A 26,687-nucleotide genomic window follows, 5' to 3' on the forward strand; every position below is an offset into this window, starting at 1 on the left:
TGATATAAAATACATTATTGTATTTATTTAGCCCTAGATATTAATATATTTATGGTGGTATAATGGTGGTATATTATCAGATTTTTTGGTGTTTTTAAAATATATCTCAAATATTTGCTTTTTTGCTAAAAATTAATATAAAGGCATAAATATCATCCTTATTTGCTTAACCTAAAACGCCTAGTATTTCACTACATTCGCATTTTCCTGCTATGAAAATTATTATAACACATTATCCTGAAAACTATTACTTATTAAAGGGTGGATTTTATATAATTAGACTTTTTATAAATATATGTTACAATATATCGTATCGTATCGTACATTGTAAAATGTATATATGTATTTTGCTCGATTCATATTGTTCGAAATTGAATAATTTTTTTTTAAGTCAAACTTGAGATGTAAAAAAAGTATGTTCATAGATTAAAAAAACGATTCTAAATTATGCCTTAGATTATTTATAAAGAAAACTAAAATTATATATTGGAATTAATTGTTGGCAACTATTGTATAGATATTGTATTATAATAAAAATTATAAAAAAGTATTTGTATTAAAAAGTAAAAATATGCCTTAAGCAGTTGATTTTTTTTTCTCTTTAAAAGTTTTACATACATATTTACTTTTAACATTTATTATTATTTTTATTTTGAAAATTAACTGCTGTGCTAAAAATAAGAATAAGAATTTTTTGCTAAGTATATAATAAAGATTCGCACATTTAAAAATATCTATTAAATCTTAAAATTAAGTCCCGATTTTTCAATCCTTGGTTAAAACTTACCCGTCCAATAAAGTATTACGCGATAATATTAAAATGTCACCTGTAAACTGTCAAATACGGGCAAGAAGAATACATTTTTGAAATGGTAGTTTAATACGTTATTCAACGAATAAGTTTTAACCAACGATTGAAAAATCAGCCCTAATTCTATAGAATATGCAATGCCTAACACTATATTATATAGAAAATACTAATATTATATGCCATATTAAAATAAGACACCTATTTAATTTATTAATATCACAAAGTTTGTAAAACGCGATTAATGTTCATATATTAGTTTGTTTACAATTTTTATTATGTTTAAGAAATATATGAAATGTTGGATTTTTCTATTGTTTTATTTCAATTTCTATATTCCAGTTCAAAATCTAAACGTCCCCGGCATGGTAACGTTATTCATATTTCTTCAGATTCTTGATTGATTTGATTGATTTTAAATTAATAATGTGCTCCTATATAGTATACTAGCCGTCCGCCCCGGCTTCGCCCGTGGTACATAATATTTACGTTTTCTCTACATAAGAACCACCCTCGTACTTCAAGGAATACTTATAATAAAAAAAGAATTATCGAAATCGGTTCAGCCGTTCTCGAGTTATGCGCTTACCAACACATTTTGCGATTCATTTTTATATATAAGAAGAAGATAGTATAGAATTCCTCGATAATTTAACACAATATACAAACAAAAAGTCAAAGCGAGTCAATAAACAAAAATAATTTTCAATTCCCAACAGTTCTTCCTGAGATTAGGGCAAACGTGGGGTAAACAAACTATTCAGCTATATTATATTAAATTGTATGTTTTTGTTTATAAAATAATAGTCAAAACATAATATATAATCGAAGAATCGTAACTAGAATAAAAGGCTTATTACACTACCCGATATGAAGGGCCCTGCATCTAGGGTGGGCGTGTTCCCTAGTTAGTGTGGCGCTTATTACACTTCTCTGCGAATTGGGCCCTAACTCAGTTTATACGCGAATGTCTAGAGAGATAAACGTATTGTTGCATTTTACATTATGCCGCCGTCAGTATCGAAACTTCAAAAAGTTGCTGTAGCAGTGGCAACCGTTGACGCAATAACAAATATTAAAAAAAGAAGAGAAAGATCTGGGTGAAAGAGTATCTGCGGTTACGTGAAAAGCTTTTAAATATGCAAATACTAAGCGTGCTTGAACCGGGAGTTTTAATGAATTAATTAGAGTAGGTGCAGAACAATTTGAACACTTGTTGAGTTTTAAAACAATTAAATAAACAATTGATTTAAACAATTTATTTATTTGTTAACATGGCGGTGTGATCACAAACATTTGGAACTTCCCTTTTAAGTTATATAAACCTGTAGTAGGGAAGTTTGGTGACACCTTACATATACAAAAGCAGCCACTCCACGCACTAGTCGCGCGGCAACTGAGCTCCCTAACCGCCCTAAACGTTATTACATTACCCAATCTGCAGGGCGCTTAGGGAGCTAGGCAGATCGGGCAGACCCGATCGCCCTAAATCGGGACACTAACTCCCTAAGTCTTATTACACCACTCTTAGTTAGGGTTAGGGTCCCTAAAAATTGGGTGGTCTAATAAGCCTTTTACCTGTACAAACTTTTTAAACTAAGATTTTTACTTAGCACTATTTAATCACAATAAATAAAATAAAACTCTCCAGACCCCTTATAATTGTATTTTCAGATTATACCTAATGGTATAAAAAATAAACAGGGAATTATTTAAATTATTATAGAGTTAATAAGGGGTGATTTCAATTTACGTTTGCAACACTCGCGTCACCATAGCAACGCGTCAACAAAAAGTCGCAAACAAAATAGCGTCGGCCGTACAAAAATATTTGCAGAAATGTCCGGTCTCAGCGGCTACGACAGCGAAGTGGTAGGATTCGATAGTGTAGCTACGAAAAAGCGCTCTGAAATGAGCAACAGTACACAGACTAACTTCAGCGAGTCTGGCGTCGGTTGCCAGACGAATTCTTCAAACGACATTGGCTGTTCCGCGTCACTAGACGATTTTACAGACGACGTTCTCAAGGAATACCCGCCACCCGGTCTGAATGAGTTCCTGCGTAAGGTCGTCCCTGCTATGATGGACCAACTGGACCAAAACGACAAAGAAAATGTGTACAATTCCTCAGATTCCGATGAGGAGGAGGTTCTGAACGCGAAGCTGTTCCAAGAGCTGAAAATCCAGGACGGCATAGGTTCTGGAGACCACCAGTCTTCCATTCTCAGCTTAACGTGGAGCAGCGCGGGGAATTCGTTAGCCGTGTCCATCGGACAATTGCATCATGAGGCCTGGTGCCAGAATTCAGGCCTGATCAAGGTGTACACTTTGAAACGCGCAGGCGGTGACAAGTTCGTCCATGCCTTGGATATTTCTGAGAAGAACTGCGTCACTGTGTTGAAGTACCACTCTTCTGTGGCTGCACTATTGGCGTATGGAACCACATCTGGGGAAGTAGTGTTATGTAATTTGATGAATGGCAGTTTGGAAGAAGGCACACAATTGGCCTCTCCTTCTGGATGTCACGGTTCGCGACGTGTGTCCGCCTTGCTGTGGGCTGATGCTCCATTGGCTAACATATACTTGGTGATGCAGATCCATAGTAAGGGCAAGCGACGAGGCGCTGCTGACCAGGTAAAACTTTATCAATAAATAAATAAATAATAAATAATGAGTGGTTCAGGTAAAGAAAATCGAACATAGGTCAACGGCTAAAATTAATTACTGCGAGTAAGATACTCTTAATTCATCAAGGCGCAGTTTTTTAAGCTATGGCGACAAATTGTAATTGTAGATTGCCGTTTTATTGAGGAAGTAAACAGATGAGAAAATTAGTAAGCATTACCAAATCCATCGTCTATTAAATAATTTACTAATGCAAAATTTCTTATAAGGTGCTGTTCTCATCGGGCAGCGATGGCACTCTCAACGCGTGGCAAGTGAATGCGAACCTTAAAGTGTTCGAGAACATCATATGTTATAACATCAACGCGTCTCGTAAAGTTACACCAGACATTACATGCTTCGACTTCATAAAGCCGTCTCCACTGCGCCCGAGCTCTGATAAGCTACCAGAGGATATATTCATAGTTGGTTCAAGAAGTGGGGCGTTATATCTATGCAAGATTAAAGCTCAGAATGACAATGTTGATCCCGTTTTTGATGTGTTAGATGGTCACAATACTTGTGTGCTTGATATAGCGTTTAGCGTGCAAAAGCCGAATATATTCGTGTCCGTGTCTATGGATTCGGAGCTGCGTGTCTATGACGTTAAACAGAGCAGCGCTTTGAAGGTTGGTTTGATTTATTTACTAGCTTTCCGCGCGCGGTTTCGTTCGCGTGGTCTACGAATATTAGCAGTTGTCATAATATGCCAAAATTTTTAAACAGCGCCATCTATCGGAATTTATAAATGTTTGAATGATTCAAATTTAGGAGATTTTCTTTTCTTCTCGCTCAATGCGAAAAAAACGCTGTGATTATTTAAAAAAAATCCACTATTTCAAATAATTTACTTTCAATTTTAAACCTAGGTTCGATTACTCGAAATTTTCTCATATAGTGTAGACTTTACAACAGGCAGACAAACATAATGCCACAGACTAATAATAATATTATACTACTTATAGAATAATGCCAATCATGATTGGCATTATTTGTATACGTAGTATATTATTATTAGTCTGTGATACCAATATATCAATTATTTGTATTTGTCTTTGTGCACAATCATTTTTTATTTGATTTCATCACTTAATAATTGATATTTTCAGGTTCTCTGCCTAGACTTTCCCATATCTTGCATGAGTTGGCTACCCACCGTGCCTTGCGTATTGCTCGGGCTAGCGCAAAACGAGAGAGATCTGCTCAAACTATACAACGTGTCTGCCGGTAAAGCTGTGCAAGTCGAGGGCTTCAATGGAGAAGCGTGTGTCACTTGCATCGCTGTTAATCAGGCTGGGTTCGTTGATATTTTATTTGAAGACGTGTAATTGCATTTACATCAAACTAATGCTCATTCTTACCCCACCACGTCAAATTATTTTAGTGTAAACAGGCGTAGAGCATTCTTTCGTTGTTCTTAGTACATTCGAAAAGATGTTTTCGTTTTCACTAAAAGATCATGAAAGAATGCTCTTGCTCTGTTTGTTTGATGTAAATGCAAAAGAGATAGAGATAAAAGAGATAGAGTTGATTGTTGAGGCCTGTGGCCGAGAGGTCAAGGCGTCGCCCCAGCATGGCGAAAGACGCGTACGCGAAAAAATTTCATATTGTGTGATTGTAAGAGAAATATGTGTGGGGTGAGATTTAGAATATTCTAAACTATATACTATTTTGTCTCTTTTCTGCTGTTTGTAATCATTGGAGATGTTTTTGATTTTTTTGATTTTTCTTACTAACTACAATTGAAATATTTCCTCAGGTTGTGCCGAATCGCAGCTGGCGACACCGAAGGCAGAGTACGAGTATGGGAACTACCAACTAGGCGTATTAGGATGTCTGCAGAAGATTTCGACTTTTAGCTTTTAAATTAGTGTTTAATGAATAGTTTGTATTGTCTCTGATGGAACTCGTGACTATGTAAAAGTATCTAAAGATTAATAAAGAAGCTTGGAATAAGGGAATAGAACTTTTTTTCTATGCGTTAAAATTTATATTCAAAATTATTGTAGTGTCACAGTGAAATTCGTGCTCTAGAAGAAATTTCGCTATATTTTTTTACAAATTATAAGTAAATATAAATAAATACCAATATTTTTATCTAGTTAGTACTAATATTATTACGAATTCTATCAGATGTCCATAGAATATGCTACTTGTTGTTCGACTTAATAAAGTTTATTTTCGTAATATTGTGTTTTTATTTTTCATACTGTGCGAGCTGCTCATATTTCAGACTCATTTTAATATACTAGCGGTCTCCCTCGTCCGTCGTACATTTAAGTTTTCTCTCTATAAGAACGATCCTCGTAATTCAAAGAATATGATAAAGAAAAATTAAGTTTAGCAATTTATATTTATTACATGGATTATATTCGAGAAATCTTATTATTAGTTAGATCCAAAAAATTATCAACTGTAGTTGGTAAAAATAACAAATCCAGTGTTTTCTAACATCAACTAAGAAATTCGATCTTATTTACCACACTATTTTTTACCACCTCTTTACTTTAATGGCCAGGATTTTTTTTGCAAAATAGAAAAAGAAGAAAACATTTTTTTTGTTTAAAATGCATAATATGTACATGTAAAAACTTATGTTAATGGACAAGACATTCGATTTAAATTCTAACATCACCAATTTTCAACACATCGTCTAGATTTTAAAAGTAAAAAAATAAAACACAAACATAAATTCACGTCATTTATTTAATAAAATTATCACTAGCGACATCTATTCACAGCAAAATTTCTCTCCACGACATCTCCGTCAAATGGCGACTGAAAATAATGAAAAAAACAATATTAGCTTCAAACTAAATAGTTCATTTTAAACCAATTAGTATTAAAAATCGTTTTATTTTTAGTGCGTGTTATTTTCTTTATGTACCGAAACAGTGGTAAATGTTAAATATCTTAGACGTTTTAAAAGTGCTTCTCGAAGAAATCTAACCCCTACTAATATTATAAATGCGAAAGAAACTCTGTCTGTCTGTTTCTTACGCTTTCCCGCTTAAACCTCTCAACCGATTTTGGTGAAATTTGGCACAGACAATCTTTAGACCCTGAGAAAGAACATAGGCTACCTTTTATCAAAACACCACGCGGGCGAAGCCGCGGGCGGAAGCTAGTTGAAAAAACAAATGTTTGAGTTTGAATAGAAGTTAAAATTAATATGTTTAAAATAAAAAGGGCTATTATTTTATTACCGCGTCAAGGTTTAGCCCGTCTCGAGGGCTCAGTGGCTGTGGGGGGCGGTGGGGGGCCCTTCTTGTCCAATTCTTCGAGATATGACATTATTATCTGTTCCCTCTCTTCAGGTACGTGCTCTAGCGCTGTGTATCTGTATGGGAAATGAGAATAAAACAATAAATACAACAAGTTTATTGAAAATTTTTGATATAGAAAAAAACATGCCGCGAAACTGTAGGAAATAAGAATAAAATATCAAATCCGAATGTTTTTATTTCTGTAATATTTTACAAGTGTTTGTGGTTAGACATGTGCATTGATCAATACATGATATAGATGTTCATTGAATGTGTTATTAGAAAAAAAAAATCACCATGTTTTTGATCGTAAATTTCGTGTAGAAAAAACATCCTACTAATAATATTATAAATGCGAAAGTTTGTGAGGATCTATGTGTATGTTGTTACTCTTTCACGCAAATACTACTGAACCGATTACAATGAAATTTAGCACACTAGATAGAGGTTAACTTGGATAAACACATAGGATAGGTTTCATCCCGGAAATTCTACGGGAACGGGAACTATGCGGGTTTTTCTTTTCGTGCTTGTCTTTTTATTGTGTAACTATTTATAATGTGTGTATGAATAAACGTTTTTTTCATTTCATTTCATTTCTTTCAAAATGCGGGCGAAGCCGCTGGCGGAAAGCTAGTTGATATAATTGCTCTGGTAGCACACCCCTCCCTCCCCCCGCATCGCGTTGTGTACTGCAAAGGGCTCGCTCCCCCCACGTCGCCCTCCCCCTCCCCCCTCTCACCTGGCGTCCCCCTTCAACGCGTCGTGCACGGCAGTGAGTGCGGCGGGCGACTCCCTCACCGCGGCGAGCGTGCGGTGCGTCACCGAGCGCGTCTCCAGCAGCAGCTGGCGCAGCGCGGCCTTCGCGGCTGAAGCCTTGTCGCGCTGGTAGTCGCGGAACTCGCGCTCCATCTGCGCACACGCATACAAGACGAGTTAACGACTAATGAAACGGCGCCATTAGAGCGGCCGTACACCCGCAGCTCTAGCAGTTAACGGCTGAGCAACGTACATGGACTGCTCGGGCGGTACAAATCGCGCAGTTGACGGCTTGAAGCGGTCGCGACAGCTCGAGCAGTTCGTGTCCGACTGTGAATGAATGTGTATAGTTTACCGCACGGTCGCGGCTTCAAGCCGTCGAACTCAACTGCTTGAAGCAGATTGTGTACCAGTACTTAGAGCGTATACGCACTATGCGGGTAGCCGCATTGCGGGTAGCCGTCCGGCTGACCGCAAGCACAATTATGTACGTAATATTCATTTCTTCTTCTTCTTCAGATGCATCTAAAAAAAGTTGACACCAAAAAAAGTGCCGGTTTCGATGGTGTGCATCCTTTTCTTATTTCAAAATTATCAAAAGAACTATCTGTCCCAGTTTGGATTATATACAATAAGTCATTAAGAGAAGGATGTTTTCCCAATATTTGGAAAAAGGCTTTAATAACACCCATTTCCAAAGGCGGTAATAAACAAAACGTTCAAAATTATAGGCCGATCTCTAAATTATGCGTATTAGGAAAAATTTTTGAAAAGATAGTCACAAACCAATTAAAACAGATAACATCTCGACATATTTCACAGCATCAACATGGTTTCTTCCGGGGGCGGAGCGTAGAGACTAATCTTGTACTATATACGGACTTTATTTTGAATGCTCTTGATGCCGGCCTGCAGGTGGACGCCGTGTATACTGACTTTTCAAAAGCTTTCGATAAAATTAATCACTCCACACTCATAATGAAATTATCCAAGTTTGGTATACACGGTGACCTTCTCCGCTGGCTTCAATCGTATATTTCTAATAGAAGCCAAGCTGTCGCAATTAAGGGTTACACCTCTGGATTCTTAAAGATTCCTTCGGGTATTCCACAAGGTTCCCATTTGGGTCCATTCTTGTTTACTGTTTATATAAACGATATAGGTTCTTGTTTTCAAAATTCACACCATCTACTTTACGCCGATGATACAAAAATTTTTATGACAGTTAATACACTTGAAGATAGTTTAAAATTGCAATCAGATTTAGTGAAGTTTGAATTATTCTGCAACATCAATCAATTATTTCTTAACCCCGATAAATGTCAAATTATTTCATTCAATAGAAAACGTAATCCCCTTATTTTCGATTACGCCTTCTCCGGTTATAAAATAAAACGCGTCACGGAAGTAAGAGATCTAGGAGTTATTCTCGATACAAAACTACGCTTTAATTTACACATGGAATACATAATCTCTAAAGCCTATAAGCAACTAGGAATGATACTTCGTCTCGCTAAACCATTTAAACAACCGTCCACTTATAAAATACAGTAGAACCCCGTTAAGTCGAACCTCGATAAGTCAAAAACCTCCAAATCTCGAAAAAATGTTTTGTTCCCTTCCCTTCAAACACCAAAACCTCCATTACTTGAAATCTCTACCCTCTGTTAGTCGAAATAATCACCGAGTCCCTCCAAGCCATTTTGGTACATATTTTCACTCTATAACTCGAAAAATTAAATTTGACCTCTGTATGTCGAACATAGCAACGTTTTATTTTATTTTACAACCTTTACAACTTGATCATTAGAAATTTATTACCGCTATTGTTCGAACAAAAATAAGTTACCGACTTTAAGAACGTGCCGACAATGTAAGTACACTACTTATTGTTTCATAGAAAACATTTTAGGAGTTAATGATAATAAATCTATGACTCACGTAAACACGTGTTTGCTTGATTGGTGTCAGGTGTTCAAAATCCTCAATAAGTTGAAAACTCTATAACTCGAATTTTTTGGCGTCTCCCTTGGTATTCGACTTATAGAGGTTCTACTGTATTATATTATGCTTTTGTTCGCAGTATTTTGGAATTTTCATCTACTGTATGGAGCCCTTATTACAAAGTCCACATTACTCGTATAGAAAAAATTCAAAATAAATTTCTAAAAGCTTTAGAATATCGGACTGGAAATACCTTTATCAATTATGAAACTACTTCTAAAAAACATAATATAAGTTTACTGGAAAAGCGTCGTCTATTTTTGGACCAGATGTTTCTTTATAAGATCATGCATTGCATAATTGATTCAGGCTTGCTATTAGAAAAAATAAAATTAAGAGTTCCCAGAATTTCCTCACGTTGCAGATATACATTTGAGGTCACACCCTGTAACACAAATTACGCCAAGAATGCCTTTTTAAAAAGAGCAGCCAAATTTTATAATGATGAATTATTAGACATAGATATTTTTCAATGTTCTTGTAATAGTTATAGACATCAATTAAGAAATAGCATTTTATGTATTGTATAACTTATGTATAAATTAAACTTTTATAACTTTTATAACTTTGTAATGAAATGTGGGCTTTATTTGTTATTTTAAGATTAAGATTAGTAGTTAGTTCATTTGCGTGAGGCTCGTTTTCTTTTTTATATATGTTGTCTTTCTTTTTAATAATAGAACATGTTGTGTGGTCATAGTTAGTTTTAGAACTTTGTTATATTAATCATGTATGACTGTTGTGTTCTTATAAAAAAAAAAAAAATAAAAAAAAAAAATAAAAAAAATTTCTATGCGCACTGTGCGGTCTGCGGTAGCCGCATCGCAGTGCGCATAGAAATGAATATTACGTACATAATTGTGCTTGCGGTCAGCCGGACGGCTACCCGCATAGTGCATATACGCTCTTAGGGTTTACGACCGCCCTAAGTACTGATACACACACACACACACACACACACACCTGCTGCGCGCTCCGGTAGGCGGGCGCGGCCGCGTGCTGCGCCAGCTGCTTGCGCACGTCGCGCCAGTGCGCGGTGCACACACACACACACACACACACACACACACACACCTGCTGCGCGCTCCGGTAGGCGGGCGCGGCCGCGTGCTGCGCCAGCTGCTTGCGCACGTCGCGCCAGTGCGCGGTGCACACACACACACACACACACACACACACACACCTGCTGCGCGCTCCGGTAGGCGGGCGCGGCCGCGTGCTGCGCCAGCTGCTTGCGCACGTCGCGCCAGTGCGCGGTGCACACACACACACACACACACACACACACACCTGCTGCGCGCTCCGGTAGGCGGGCGCGGCCGCGTGCTGCGCCAGCTGCTTGCGCACGTCGCGCCAGTGCGCGGTGCACACACACACACACACACACACACACACACACCTGCTGCGCGCTCCGGTAGGCGGGCGCGGCCGCGTGCTGCGCCAGCTGCTTGCGCACGTCGCGCCAGTGCGCGGTGCACACACACACACACACACACACACACACACCTGCTGCGCGCTCCGGTAGGCGGGCGCGGCCGCGTGCTGCGCCAGCTGCTTGCGCACGTCGCGCCAGTGCGCGGTGCACACACACACACACACACACACACCTGCTGCGCGCTCCGGTAGGCGGGCGCGGCCGCGTGCTGCGCCAGCTGCTTGCGCACGTCGCGCCAGTGCGCGGTGCACGCGGTGCCGAGCTCGTCCAGCAGCGCGCGCAGCTTGTCGCGCCGCTTGTGCGACAGCGCGCTGATGTGCTGGTTGAACAGTCGCTCCTGGAATATATACGTGACGGGGTCAAAAAAAGGCAATCAGTTAATAAACATACAGGTCAAAATCACGCTCATGGAATACGAGCGTGACGAAGTTAAAAAAAAGCCAAGAAATCAGCAACATACAGGTCAAAATCACGCTCCTGGAATACGAGCGTGACGAGGTCAAAAAAACCAAGAAATCAATAACATACAGGTCAAAATCACGCTCCTGGAATACGAGCGTGACGAGGTCAAAAAAAAAGGCAAGAAATCAGCAACATACAGGTCAAAATCACGCTCCTGGATTACGAGCGTGACGAAGTTAAAAAAAAGACAAGAAATCAGTAAATGAACATACAGGTCGAAATCATAGCCGGGCAAAAAAGCCCAGATTATGGAGAAACAAAGGTAAGTCACACTTTTGAGAAGAATATATGAGAAAAAAGAGAGACGTAAGTCAGCCCATCCAAAAAAATTGAACTTAAGTCATGTTAAAAGTAAAAATGAGGAAATGAAGACGAGATATCTTCAAAAATATGTACAATCCACTAGGACTAGACGTTGAAAGCCTGGCAAGATTTTTGAAACTTAAACAAATTTAAAATGGCTAGTTTTTAACAAAATTCCTTTGAATAAAAATAAAGTGTAAGATTAGAGAGTAAAGTTTGATAAAAAAGGGACACCCTTTTGCATATTTCATTTTTTTAAATAAAAACCAATAACAAACCTTATCCTCCTTGCTGAGGTCGTCAGCGAGACTGTATCTGTGGTCCTTCTTCAGTTGCTTCTTCGCCTCGCGCCACGTCAGGTCCGGATTCCTGACGAGGTCCGCTTGTAGGGCGTTGAAGTGCTGCAAACCATTATAAATTATCTAACTATAACACTACGTTGTACAAAATCACTATGCTTGCTTTGCACTGTATGCTTAAATCTTTAAAACTACGCAACGGATTTTGTTGCGTTTTTTTAAATAGATAAGAGTGATTCAAGAGGAAGGTTTTAGTATATAATTTATTATGTTTTAGACAAAGCGGGCGAAGCCGCGGGCGGAAAGCTAGTAATTAATATAAGATAAACTCATGAAACTATTGTATTGTCACTGTTCCTTGATACGTGCACAAAGTTTGAATTGAAATAGAATTAAAACTGTTATCGCTTTAGAACCACGTTCTTTGCCATCATAAGTATGTAAAAGTAACAGGATTAGAACAAGAACAACTACAGGGTTTGTTGCTGTCTCTTCTCTATAGTGCTTTCCTCACCGATCGTAAATGATAAAACTATGGTATCCCAAATCAAATGGAATAAAGAAGTGTTTGTCCCTTTCTCCCCTCCCCTCGTAGCGAGCTCCCTCTGCACCCGGTCCCCCCTCTCTCCTCCCCCCTCTCACCTGCATCGCCTCGTCCCGCTTGTGGAACTCCCTCTCCTTGTCGCGGTCCCGCAGGCTGGTGGCGAGCGCCTTCTGCACCTGTTTCTCTCTCTCCTTGATCGACGCCTGCGCACGCAGCTCCCTCTCCTTCTCTTTCTCCTTCTCCTCGTCGTCCTCCTTCGTCGGCTCCTCCTCGCCCGGCTCCCCCTCCGTCTTTGGTGGTTCCTCCTGCTTTTTTAGCATTCGATGATTACAATTTTGAAGTGAAACTTCTATAGGCGCGTTGAGAGTAAAATTGTATGGTCGCATGATGGCAATACCATCACGACATGGAGTAAGGTGACGATTTTTGTATCTTTCCAAAGAAGTTTCACTTCTGACATGTGGGCTCAGCACACACGCTCTATTTTACATAATAGCTTTGCATCTGAAATTCTGTCTAAGAACCATTTTTCAATATTATGGTGAATTTTGCAACCTAACACCTGAAATTCTGTGTATCAACCATTCTGAAAGTGTATGTATGCACATTGTACACGTTTCCTCTCGGGTAAGGTAAAGGTGGGTCCATACTTGAATCATTTTCACGTATCAGATCTCCGTCGCGTATCATGATTGCTAGTGTAGACGCAAAATGATGGCGATCATGATACACCCCGATCGCTACTAACCGCGTATCTGATACTTGTCGTAAATAATACTAATAATCCTACTTAATATAATGTTTGTTTGGGTGTGTGTGTGTGAGTATGTTTACGTTACTCTTTCACGCAAATACTACTGAACCGATTACAATGAAATTTAGCACACATATAGAGGGTAACTTGGATTAACACATAGGATAGGATTTATCCCGGAAATCCCACGGCAACAAATCTAGTAATGTATAATGTAATGTCGTAAGATACGGTATGGTCAAAATGGGCATCCCCACTTAGGATACGCATACTCGATACGATACGCCTGGTACGGATACGATTACATGATATAAATGTGGACCTACCAAAAAAATTTTTTAACGTGATTTCTCCAAAAAGCAAAAGTATTTAAAATATTTGCAAGATTTGAAAAAGGGGTGATATAAAGTTGTGATAGGATTTATGGTAAAATGGGACTCTAAAATCATAAATGAGACGGAATATGATCTTGAACTTTTTAAACAAACAACAAATCTTTAAAATAAACAATTTGATATAGAACAGAGGCCGTACTATGACCTCTTATTTCAAGACAGTATAGGCCGTAAATTGAAATGACTGGCAAATTCATATTATGAGCACAATAACCAGTCATGGTTCATTATGGTATAATATGAATTTGCCAGTCATTTTAACTCACGGCGGAAACTGTCTGGAAATAAGAGGTCTCAGTACTCTACGTCGGGAAATCTATGTATGTATTATTTTTCAAGATTTTAGTCTACAGACTGATGGCAACATTAAATTATGAATGATAAACATTATATTCCATACTGATGAACAGCTCAATATTAACTTGATTTTTTTCAACTTTTTTTGAAAAATTTTGTCAAATCACAGACTTCTTCCGTACTTAATAGTGTTAATACATTTACTAAAGAAAGTTTTAACTGTTTCAATATTAAAATGGGAGTAAAATAACAAAACATACAATCATATTATTTATTTTCACAATTATTACAAATACAACACTATCATAAGTGGACAGATACTGTGAAAATGATTATAAAATAGATCTTGTTGTGTATAAAATAAATATTGTATAAAATTTTGTAGGATCACTACATAGCATAAAACATAGTCGCTTCTCTGTCCCTATGTACCTATGCTATCTTTAAAACTACGCAACGGATTTTGATGGGGTTTTTTTAATAGATGGAGTGATTCTCGAGGAAGATTTTAGTATATAATTTATTAGGTTTAAGTTTAATTTATTAGGTTACAAAGCGGGCGAAGCCGCGGGCGGGTCGCTAGTGCTAAATAAAAATATGTATATTTTTCTAAGCATGTTCTGTACCTAGTTTGGGTAAAAGGCCCAATATCGAAAAACAGTATAAACGCTAAATATTTCGTAGTCATGTAAATGCATAAAAAATTATTGGGAACCAAATATGTGAAACTGATAAAAAAAGGTCTTATCCAATCAAAAATAAAATAAAACTTCGAGTAAAGGGCATCAAGATATGTATGTCATCGCCAAGTGCTATAGGTTATATAATTATATTTACATACCTCAGGCAAAGCCGGGTGCGGCGCTAGTATTGCATATTTTATTAATTTGATCAATTATAATGTACTGCATTGGGTATATTATTAAAAATTTTCACTGCAAATCAATTTTATAGCTACTTAATTTCAAAAATATGTTGTGATATTAAAATTTGCAATTTTTAGATTAGCAGATAACAGTAAAAATTGTGAACCTGCTACCTTAAAATAGATAGGTTTCGTACTGGATTCTATATCGCATCTCGCTTTAACGATGACTATTTGCAAGCGTCAGAAAGAGACAACTAGCTTTACATCAAACAAACAATCAATTTCACAGTACCCGTTTTTTATTTACAAAGAAACTTACCGATATATGTGACACTTAAATCTAAAAAGGTATAGATATTTTGTTTTACAAACATATAATATTTCTACAGTTTTTGGCTTAATTTTGTGTTTATATTAATTTGCACTTCAAGGGGCCTCAAATATAATATTTTCCAACAATTCAATTATTCCAATGTACAAGACTTAATAGAGCATGTTGAAACAGTCTATCTCGCTCCGCTCAGTAAGATTTGGATATGTTAGAAAGAAACAACACACATTTCTCCTTATTATAACAACAATACGACATATATCGATCTCTTTCTAGCACAGGGAGATGTGTATGAATTAATGAAACAGAAATAATTGTCCGTTTCATTCACGCTTCAAGAAAAACACTAAACTACGGCTTATGTTTTATATCTCTCTCTAGCACACTGAGATGTGAATATGTAAGAAAGAAACAGTACTATCCATGTTTTATTAATATTTATTACTATTTTCACAACAATCATATTAAAATTACGGCTAACGATTCGTCTCTTTCTAGCACAGTGAGATAATTGAGAAAGATATACAACCTTCCTTATTTTTCTTAAGTTTAGAACGAATTATATTAATTTTAATTAATACATTAAGCTCTTTTTAGTTTAAAGTTAATTAATGAACATACACCTATCTTAATTTAAAAACAAACAATCAAATTGTGCTTTGCCGTTTTTAATAGCGACATAAAAGTAAAAAAGTGGTTATAATATTTTTTATTTATAAGAATAATTAAAATACTATGCGATCATTAAGATTTGCAAATCATTAATATGAAATGATAATGAATAAAAAAATCAAATAAAAAAAAAACATTTTTTAATTAAAATCAAACAAAATCTTAAATGTATTAATACATTTATACGATATATTATAGTGGCGTAGTTGTATTTTAAACCTAAAGTAGATGATCTAAGGGCCGATTTTTCAATGCTTGGATAAAACTTATTCGTCGAATAATGTATAAAACTACCATTTTAAAAACGTATTCTAATTGCCCGTATTTGACAGTTTACGTGACATTTTAATATTATCGTGTAATACTTTATTGGACGGATAAGTTTTATCCAAGCATTGAAAAATCGGCCGTCAAAAAATAATTATACAAATTTTATTTTACCTTACATGTACATTGTACATTTCAAAATGTTTTCCGTAAAAAAATGTTGCCATAACCATATACATATATAGTAAGGCCATAAATAGTACGAAAATTAAAAATACTCAAACAATAGAGAAAATTTACTGTTTTTTTTTTCGTATAGAAAACCTAACCCACCTAAAAGTGACATTAAATTCATAAGTTAATACACATTAGACATAACTTTAGATTTATGTATTTTGAAGAAAAAAATTGACATTCGTTTTAAAAAATAAAGATAGGAATACAAAAATAAATATACAATAAACATTAAAAAAAAAACAATAACTATTGCCTCAAGTCAATAATTAAAAAAAAACCAAATATTTTATTTAAAAAAATTCATTTTTTTTAATAGTCAATATAAAATAACCTAGTCTATTAAACAACATCCTAAATAGTCAAACAAGACAATATTATCACATACACAGATACAACCAGTATGGAAACTTCATACAACACGTTCGAAAGCTCACGCACACAAGCAAGCGCGAGAATCGTAAGCGTTCTTATATAGACTGTCAACTAGCTGCGCTTCGCGGTTTCACCCGCGTGGCTTCGCTACTGTTGGTCTAAGCGTAATGATATGTAGCCTATAGCCTTCCTCGATAAATTGGTTATCTGACACCGAAATAATTTTTCAAATCGGACCAGTAGTTCCTAAGATTAGCGCGTTCAAACAAACAAACTCTTCAGCTGTATAATATTAAGTATAGATTGTGATAATACCCTTACGATTCTCGTAAACACGCTTGCTTGTGTGCGTGAGCCATTACGAACGTGTTGTATGAAGTTTCCCTACTGGTTGTATATGTATATTGTGATATGTATTTGAAAAAAAAAAACACAAAACACCTTGTAATGCGTATAACAGCACGAACTGTTGATTCGCACGAATATACACTTGTCAAAAGGTTTCACATTGTTATGTCAAAAGGCTTAACGTTATTATGTCAAAAAGCTCGACATGTCAAGTAAATTTGAAATATAATTCACCAGAATCATGTGAAAGTCAACAAAAAAAAATATTGATGAAACATGCGTTTATACAATGCTTTATGAAAAATAGTATTTAGTGCGAACCGCTTACACTAAATTTTAACACTAAACATTACATATAACTTAGTATATATCTGAAAAAACTACATTATAATTACACACTACTATATAATACACATATAATTTACATATTGGTCACTTACTACCAACGAGGAAGATACTTTAGAAGTACATACTATGACATGAGTAGATAAATAGTACAGAGACGAAACTTCTTAAGAACGTGCCAAGTTCTTAACTACATATTTTCACTATCGTAATACAATTTATTTACTTAGTTACCTATAATAAATCTTTATTTCACCTTTAGATTATACAAAATTGAATATGAGGCTCATAATACTTTTGATGATTGAATTATGATATATTTTTGAAGTGACGTCACGTCATTGAGTAAGGCATAAATTATGTTATCTTTAAATCTTGCCAAAGAAGTTTCATTTCGGACACGTGTGCTCGACACACTCACTTTTTTTTAGATGTCACTTAAACGAGATGGCCACTACAGGCCTCCAACATCGACTGATGTTTAATGAAATACCTTATAGTTGTGGAACCGATTCGCGCGGTTTTATGAAACTTTTGTCTATGTACTATTTATATACTCATGTTGTAATATTAAACATTATCAATACTATTATAGTACTTGCGATTATTTACACTTTCGTTTTTACAGTACACTTGTGGTCATTTTGTAAGTCCGGGTAAAAATCGTGACGTCTCTCTCGCACATGTAATAATGTCCGTTGGATAGAAAGAGAGCGCACTATATTCACAGATTAAGTTGTCAATTGCCTTAATTAGAAACTACGTTATAAGGCGGTTCGTAATATATACGTAATATATTCATAATATTACAGTCATAATGTATCATAAAATAATCGAATGACATTTCTTTAATTCTATCATTTATTGGGTCGGTTTATATTTGAATTATTGGTAATATTGTCTGCATACACTCTTTCAAAGATTTAAATTGGTAGATGCGTGTCACTTTCAGTTCTCAATCGAAGATTATTTATATGGTTTAAAAAATATTATACATCAATAGTAAATAACCGAAAAATCAGTATACAGCCTGTACCGTGTTGTCTTAAAGCAGTATTACTTCCAGTGTGGAAAAATGACAGCGACTTCGCGCGAATTGCCTAATTCGCGCGAAGTCGCTGTCATTTTTCCAGTCTAGCGCTATCACTTTCCCACACTGGAAATAACATGGTAATGTCCTTGATATATAAAACTTTTGACCATTAAAATAAGTGCTTTAACACCACAAATTTATCTAAGAACATGCTGTAGTATAACTCTTGTCTTCTAACAAAAACGAGCGTTAAGTGCAGTTGCAAGCAAATTATGAACACCCTGCAAGGTGCACTATAACGACCTTCATTTTTCTGACAAAAAAGATTGTTACGAGTAGTTAAAATTCTGCACACACTGTACTATACCGATTTCTATCTACCAAAAAAGAGCGTAGTAGTACACAAGTTATGAACACCCTATTTATATCGTCCTATTTTCAACCAAAAAAGAGCGCTCAAACTTTTCTATTATACAATCCACGCATCACCAATAAAACCTACTAATACGAGAACCACTCCACACTAAGTCACTATCTATACACTTTCACAACCATTTAGTTCCCTATCGCCTGTACGTCGCCCGCCTGCAGAACACCTTCAGCAAACACTATTCTTTCTCCGACTTCCGTTTCCGCTTCTCAGTCTTCTCCGTTTTCTTCTTGCCCTTCACTTCCGGTTCCGGCGACTTGAAATCTTGTTTCCGTTTCTTCAGTGGAGATGCGAGCGGAGATTTCAGGGGGGACTTCTTTTCTGGTGTGGGGGCTTCTTTTTTGGAGGATCGCAACTGTTTCGGGGAGACGGGGTTGTCAGACGACTCGTCGCTTCTGTCAGACGGTTTCGACTTGGTGTCGGACTTGGAGTCAGACTTGGAGTCGTCTTCGCCGGGTATGCCGAGTATCTCCGCCCACTGGTCTGGAGGCGGCGTCGGTTGTTTCTTCTCGTCCTCAGTCGGCTCCTGTTTCTGCGGGACAAAAGGAGCGTTTGATTGAGACACACGGACGGGAGACGATCAAAATACCAGACGCGTTAGCGAACCTGCATCGGACACGTGGCGCACCTAAGACGAACGTTAATTTTGCACATTGTCAATTACTTACAACATTCGCATTGCAGTGATTAAGAAGCTAGCGGTCGAATCATTGGGAACGTAACGCATTCATGTTAGTACGCAAGGCTGCGGTCACATCGAGCGTTACCGTGACGTTTTAAAGGCGTATTAACTCCAGTTAAGACAAAGACAGCGCTAAGCAGCTCGTCTAGCGGCATAACTTTACCATACTGGAATTATAACTGCTTTATGACGTCACAGTAACCCGTGGTAGTGTATACGTTAACGTATACATGTGGCCGAGCCTTTGGCGCCTGTCATAGTCTGCGGGTGTCCGATGTAGGCTCGCTGCTGTGATCCGACTACACGCCCCCCGTGCGTAGTTTGCACAAACTAACGACGTATCGTCAAGCGAAATATGTTCGATAGGTATAGAATGGACTGATTGTGCGAAATGAAGCTATACCGTCTTATTACAAAAAGTTAAATAAACCTGGTTTAAACCTAGACTATAAAGTCATGGTTTAAATTTAATACAGAGGTTTAAACTTGTCCATATCTATTGTTTAACGCAAAACATATTTTGTAATAAGACTTCTGCTTAGACGATGGTTTTAATACGTTTTAGACTCGGTTTGTAATAAGACGGATAATGTTCTATCACAGCTAGATTGAAAAACTTCTATCCCATACAAATTTTTTGACGCTCAGTCCAATCTACACGAAAACTGCATATAAATGTACGCAAACAAGTTTGTGCAAGCCCACCGAGCGTGTATACGGAACGTTTATCTCACCGTCGCTCCTTAAGTCCCTCCCTCTGTAAACTGTAAAACCGTGACTCTTTTTAGTCTGTAGCTATTTTTTTTCCTTTCTATTCAAACTTGTTTTATTTTCACTTCGCGCGGGTCACTGACCCCCGCAGATTATGACAGTCGACTGCTGCTCACGCACACACACACAAACACACGCGCAAAGTTAGGTAAATTGTATTTTATTTGAACGTACGCGGCGCAATAAATAATTCGTGTCCGTGGCAGATTAGCTTAACGGTGTTAATTGAATAATAATCCAATAAGTTAAATCGTATAAAAAAGTTAAGAGTCAAAATGAGTAATTTATATAGAGCCATCTCTTTCCTTCACACATATTATTAGCCTATCAGAGCGAGAAGGATATCTCGCAGTTTTCGTTTCGTAAAGACTGTGCTACAAAAAGAGATGTAATATATATTTTTACTTATTATCAGATGAATTTTATTATTATTTTATTACAGAAAAAAAATTGGCAAATGATATATTATCCGACAGTCTTTCAATCCAGCCGTTCATAATATTATAATTCGAACAGCCTGTAGCATTTTAATCTTTTTAAACCTGAAAACCCGTCAAAATCTCTCAAGCATAAATTATTCTCATATACCAGCTGTTAATTTATTGTTATTAATATAATTAAACTTTTCTTACGTTAATTTTACAGTTTTCTTTGTTGATAATCCATAATATCCATAATCCATACTAATATTATAAATGCGAAAGTAACTCTGTCTGTCTGTCTGTTACTCAATCACGCCTAAACTACTGAACCAATTTGCATGAAATTTGGTAGGTATAGAGATATTTTGATACCCGAGAAAGGACATAGGATAGGTTTTATCCCGGAAATCCTACGGGAACGGGATTTTCTTTGAAAACGCGAGAGAAGCCGCGGGCGGAAAGCTAGTAATATTATAAATGCGGAAGTAACTCTGTCTGTCTGTCTGTTACTCAATCACGTCTAAACTACTGAACCAATTTGCATGAAATTTGGTATGGAGCTATTTTGATACCCGAGAAAGGACATAGGTTACCTTTTATTGCGAAATATGTACCACGGGCGAAGCCGGGGCGGACCGCTAGTTATTAATAGATGCCAAAAATCATGTAGAATATTTTGATTTGCAACTGTTGCATTTAATTTCATTAAATAGACAGACAATACACAGAATATAGTAAAGTGAATATTAACCTAAGAAAATTTTTAGAGAAAGAACAAGAGAAAATTGTGAACAATCTAATATCATCGTCAAAAGGGCGATTTTGATGATTGCTTCCTTGATTATAATGTAATCCTAGTACAAAAGTGGCAATGGCCTAAATGCTCATAGAATCTTCTAGATATTCCCTTCTCTGAATGACTCAAACAAAATGGCACTATAAAAGTATGTGCTAAGATGTATATATGTAACTAGCTTCCGCCCACGACTTTGTACGTGCATCCCCGTTTTTCCCCGTTCCCGCAAGAATTTCGGGAAATCCTTTCTTAGCGGATGCCTACGTCCTAACATCTACCTGCATGCCAAATTTCAGCCCGATACGTCCAGTGGTTTGGGCTGTGCGTTGATAGATCACTATATCAGTCACCTTTGAGTTTTATATATTATATAGATTTAGTTACTAGTAGTTTCTTTCATACATTTTCTATGCACACTAGAGTCAATATAGTATTTATTTATAGGCTCTATACTCACAATAGCGTTTATAATAACCTTAAAAAAAAATCTAAAAACTACAATTCCATATTTTTATCGTAGTCAAAATAAAAATGCACGAATAAAGGATGTTGTACGAATGCATGTTTTGAAAAAAAAAATGTTATTCACAGCTTTTGAAAATTAGAATGACATTCAGACTTGAGTATAATCAATCCTATTACGTTGATTTAATCGTCAATATTTTAAAAATTATTAATGTATTAATTTTGTACGTTTCTTTGGTCGAAGTAAAACTATTAGTAGTAGTGGTAGTAGTATTTATCTCGTTTACACTTATGTCAACGTACGTACGAATGAAAGAGATAAAATACCAAATGAAATTAATCACAAATGGTTACAAGTTAGACTATCGATATAAAAATACCTATTTTATTAAGAAAAAAAAATTCAAACAATTTTAATCGTAGAATATCTACATAAAAAAAATTAATTTAAATTAAAAATCTACTCACACTTCGTTAAATATTGGAAGAAAAACAAATTTTAAGGAATTGAAATTGCAAAAAATAAACAATAAATATATTTTTATACTAAAATCAATACTATTTGTATTTTTTCACCACTTACCTCGCTCTTATCTTTCTTCTTATCTTTCTTTGGCTCCTTCTCCTTGTCTTTATCTTTCTCTTTCTCCTTCTCCTTCTCCTTTTCCTTATCCTTGTCCCTGTCCTTCTCCTTTTTGTCTTTCCTACTGCTGCGTTCGCGATCTGAGATTTAATACAAAAAATAAATTAAAATGTAATAAATTTATAGTTAAAAATATTGAGACGTAACTATTTTACTGAAAAAAGTATCGGTTTATTATCCAAGGAGGCTTCCTGCAATTTCTTCCTGCTAAAGAAGGGGTGTGAAAATAAATATTTTAGGATTTTTTATTTAATTGAAGTGAAACTTCTTTATCGGGGTTGGAAAAAAATTTAGTGTAACATTTTTTCGTTACGCGTGACATTTTTCCGTAACGCGTCATCTTTTTCTTATCCCTACCACGCGTGATTCGACGTATTTCAGTAAAGTTGCATATAGTAAATTATTTTTTGAAAAATAAGGTCATAAAGAAGTTTCACTTCTTACGTGTGTACACTAAGTACTTAGTACACGCACACATTTTTATGTTACCAGCAGTATAATTCTGTTAACAGCAGTATTATTTCCAGTTTGTGAAAGTGATGTCGCAAGACCATATATATCCGACATTTCATCCACGCTAGAATTAATACTGCTTTAAGACGTCGTAGCGACCTTCTCCATAAGTGAAGTCTCGTGTCCCCTAGTGGGGTATGGGACAGGGGCATTATGCATTCATCTGTTTAACTTGTCGATTATTTTACGGACAAGTGAATCAGTCTTCTGTGTCTTGCAAGACCGAGACTTTTTTGGGACCGGGAATCGATTCCAGGATTCCTCAGCACTACGCTCACGCGTTTACTGTACTGAGGAGGCAGTAACAAAAACTAAACTGCCATGAAATTATCAAAACAGGACAAAATTTTCATGGGAAATAAAAAGTAATAAAAAAATCATCATAATCAGTTCGCTCAGTCGATTCTGCACACATTTTAAGCTAAAACTCACCCTTCTCCTTGCCATCCTTGTCCTTCTCCTTCTCTTTCTCCTTCTCCTTGTCCTTCTTCCTCTCCTCCTTGACCATCTTGCAGTACTCCCTGAAGTAGTCCTCCCTCAGCGTACTGCCCTCAACCGCTTTATACCTCACGTCCAGGTCAATCTTCTTTTTGACTTCTATCCACCTTGAGTGACGATCCACGTTCTTGTCTTTGAGCAGTTGTATGAAGTCGGTTTTCGCCTATAAGAGAACGGTTCGTCAGTTCGCGGTATTGGTTTGTATGTGTGTTCGTGCGTTGTGTGTTGATTGTTGGTCGGGTTAGTTAGGTAATTGTTTGAGAATATATGGATAATTTTAAAATATAAATTGAATGGAATAGGGACGGGATAGGGGTAAAGCAGTTAAGCATAAAAGGGAATATAAGGGTAAAAAAGGGCCGATTTAAAATGCAATATTAAAAGATATGGTTTGATTAAAATTAAAGTACTTTTCGCGTTTCGTAAGATAGTGGATATTTGGGTTAAAAGTAAAGCGCTTGTATAGGTTATATTATATGCGATATTCTAATACAAGCAAAGGCGAGCTGCTGTTTTTGCGTTAAGTTTTGGTGAATAAATTGTTTGTTTGGTTATTTTGAAAATGATAAAATAATAGAAACTAAACATACTAAATAGCTTAGGTTTGGCTAAAATAAAACATATAACATTTAAATATTAAGGTTTAGGATCTTTTAAAATGATTTCAAGATTGTAATGCGCTTTTCAAGACTGTTCAGTAAAACGAATAAATGCTTATGTTTGAGTTAGAAAATTTTATAAAAAAATACATAGCTATTAATTTTGATGAAATTTTCTTACGAATAATGCCATTAAGTATTAGTTTAACACGAATTTTAGAACGAAATTTGTGCGTGATAACGTGGTATTTGAGATTGGATAAGGATGGATACAGGAACAATAGGCAAGGAACTTTAACCAAAAAAAAAGCGGTAAATCAAAATAAATCGCAGAGCGCACCCTCCAACAATCAACCAAACACAACTATAGATATATTACAGACAAAAAGCTGAAAAATAAATAAACATTAGCAGCTGAAAAGAAGAACTATTTTATTAGTTCGCTGTGGAAATTAAAAATATTAGAGCCTGAAATAAAATCATTGCATTAGTTGCACGAAAGTAAACGTATTTTGGTGACTGATTTTTATAAATCTCTTTCTTGACAAGATCTAGAAACCTATACTAATACTAATAATATAATAAAGCTGAAGAGTTTGTTTGTTTGAACGCGCTAATCTCGGGAACTACTTGTCCGATTTGAAAAATTCTTTCGGTGTTAGATAGCCCATTTATCGAGGAAGGCTATAGGCTATATTTCATCACGATAAGACCAACAGGAGTGGAGCACTGGGGGTAAAACCGCAGGGAACAGCTAGTATTTAATATTTTAACATGTTTAGCTTATTCTATGTATTCTAAAATTTTATTAATGCAGATTCTCTTAAATTACAAGAAATATAATACAGCCATGCATGCGCTTAGCTTCGAAACCAAATATAATTTGATATTCCGCGTTCTGTAGTTTTTGAGTAATATTTAAAGGGACATACAGACACAAAAAATATCGACCAGAATGTTAAACAAAACATGTATAATTTGTATACGATTGAACATTTATGAAAAAAGAGATGATTTACTATTTCTTAAAATTTTGAAATAACTTTCAAATCAGTATAAATAAGACGTCAAAAGAAATATTATTAACTCTGGCTTTAAGATCACACTTATAACTAAAAAAAATTACTCTGTGTATTCATAGCTTATCCTTTCAACCTACAAATAATAAAAAATTTCATTAATTACTTTATACAATTATAATATAATTTTTACTTTGTGATTCCGATCGAAAAATCAACTTTGTTCTTCTAAATCTTAATGAATGTTACTAATTAAAATATTATACAAATCGCAATTATTAACATTTGTTTGTGTAATGGGATTCGAACCCACTTACATTCTACTTTTAGTCGATATAATAACATGAGAAAATGACATTCGATCACTAAGCCAGAGAAAATAACATATAAATACAATATAGATACATTTACTTTCGTTATCTTAACCTACCTAACATTTATTATTATAATTTAGATTCTTATGGAAAAACAGCCTTATGTATACGAATATATTATACATATAAGAAAAAAATATTTATAGAAATGCAGTGTTTTTTTTATGTCACTTGGTTTTGTAAAAATGTTTTTTATGTCCAAAGTAAATATGCTGTCTGAGATTCGAACTCAAGACGTGTTATTTACTTGAGTACTAACCAATCAACAGAAGCGTATTTTTCATATTTAATTCCAAAGCTAACGACAAACATTGTATAGCTATAGTGTTAATAGATATTATATCAAACTTAGACAAGCACATTATGTATATTTTTTCCTCCTGAACACAAATTCAGCAAATAAAATACCATCGAGATCGGTTCAGCCGTCAGATTTGTTATTTTGTATCTGTGTATTGATACAGATTCAATAATTATTTATTATGTAACAACATGTAAACTTTATAGTATCTATTATGAGAGTTTAATTTTTAAATTAAATTTATTGACATTATTTTAAAAGAGCAACTATGGAGTTTCTTGCCGATTCTTCTCCATAGATACTGCTTTCCGAATCGGTGGTAAATGTTAAAAATACTTATGTAATGACGATTCGAAAGTGCTACTAAATAGTAGTATAAATGAATGTTTGAGTTTGTTTGAGTTTGAGTCATAATTATATACTGTGAAGTCATAACAACGGTTCGTCTTCGCTTTGCTAGGCCGATAAAAACTTAATCATTTATCTGACTTTGATAAAAGAGTAATAAATATAAATATATATAAATAAGTTTTAAAATTACTTATAATTTTCGGTACTTTCGCGATAGTGTATTATACAAGCTTTAACACCCGGCTCCGATCGCATTTACGTAAAATTTTAACACATTAAACTAGTTCTTTGCCGCGACTTTGATTTCAACTCCTTTTTGACAGATATACAACATCATAATTACAATTTTTGATTGAATAA

The 26,687-nt window shown here is 35.6% G+C and overlaps 2 protein-coding genes across 4 annotated transcripts in view; one reads left to right on the forward strand and one right to left on the reverse strand.

Annotated features, from left to right (window-relative positions):
* The first annotated feature begins 2,647 nt into the window (after positions 1 to 2,647).
* LOC149896064 (cytoplasmic dynein 2 intermediate chain 2-like) lies at positions 2,648 to 5,427 on the forward strand. The gene is made up of 4 exons (XM_090118316.1): positions 2,648 to 3,442; positions 3,703 to 4,101; positions 4,582 to 4,769; positions 5,232 to 5,427. Exons 1-4 carry the CDS (start codon positions 2,648 to 2,650, stop codon positions 5,329 to 5,331), a joined length of 1,482 nt encoding a protein of 493 aa, XP_089974442.1. The 3' UTR covers positions 5,332 to 5,427.
* A 733-nt stretch (positions 5,428 to 6,160) lies between these two features.
* LOC149896065 (uncharacterized) overlaps positions 6,161 to 26,687 on the reverse strand; it is a 43,150-nt gene continuing 22,623 nt past the window's right edge. The window contains exons 16-23 of one of the 3 annotated variants that reach the window (XM_090118154.1): positions 23,618 to 23,846; positions 22,613 to 22,752; positions 12,643 to 12,849; positions 11,980 to 12,102; positions 11,109 to 11,273; positions 7,481 to 7,650; positions 6,679 to 6,812; positions 6,161 to 6,250 (exon numbers count right to left, since the gene is read on the reverse strand). In XM_090118154.1, the coding sequence (XP_089974280.1) occupies positions 6,683 to 6,812; positions 7,481 to 7,650; positions 11,109 to 11,273; positions 11,980 to 12,102; positions 12,643 to 12,849; positions 22,613 to 22,752; positions 23,618 to 23,846 (1,164 nt within the window). In that variant the 3' untranslated portion in view covers positions 6,161 to 6,250; positions 6,679 to 6,682. Of the gene's footprint in view, positions 6,251 to 6,678; positions 6,813 to 7,480; positions 7,651 to 11,108; positions 11,274 to 11,979; positions 12,103 to 12,642; positions 12,853 to 18,907; positions 19,426 to 22,612; positions 22,753 to 23,617; positions 23,847 to 26,687 lie in introns of those variants that run through there. The other 2 variants (XM_090118153.1, XM_090118155.1) reach the window with 2 other exon arrangements.

The sequence above is a fragment of the Colias eurytheme genome, chromosome 29 (genome assembly GCF_061535395.1).
Source record: "Colias eurytheme isolate Ceu_HAF_F1 chromosome 29, ilColEury1 Martin Lab GWU primary, whole genome shotgun sequence".
NCBI classification, from domain to species: domain Eukaryota; kingdom Metazoa; phylum Arthropoda; class Insecta; order Lepidoptera; family Pieridae; genus Colias; species Colias eurytheme.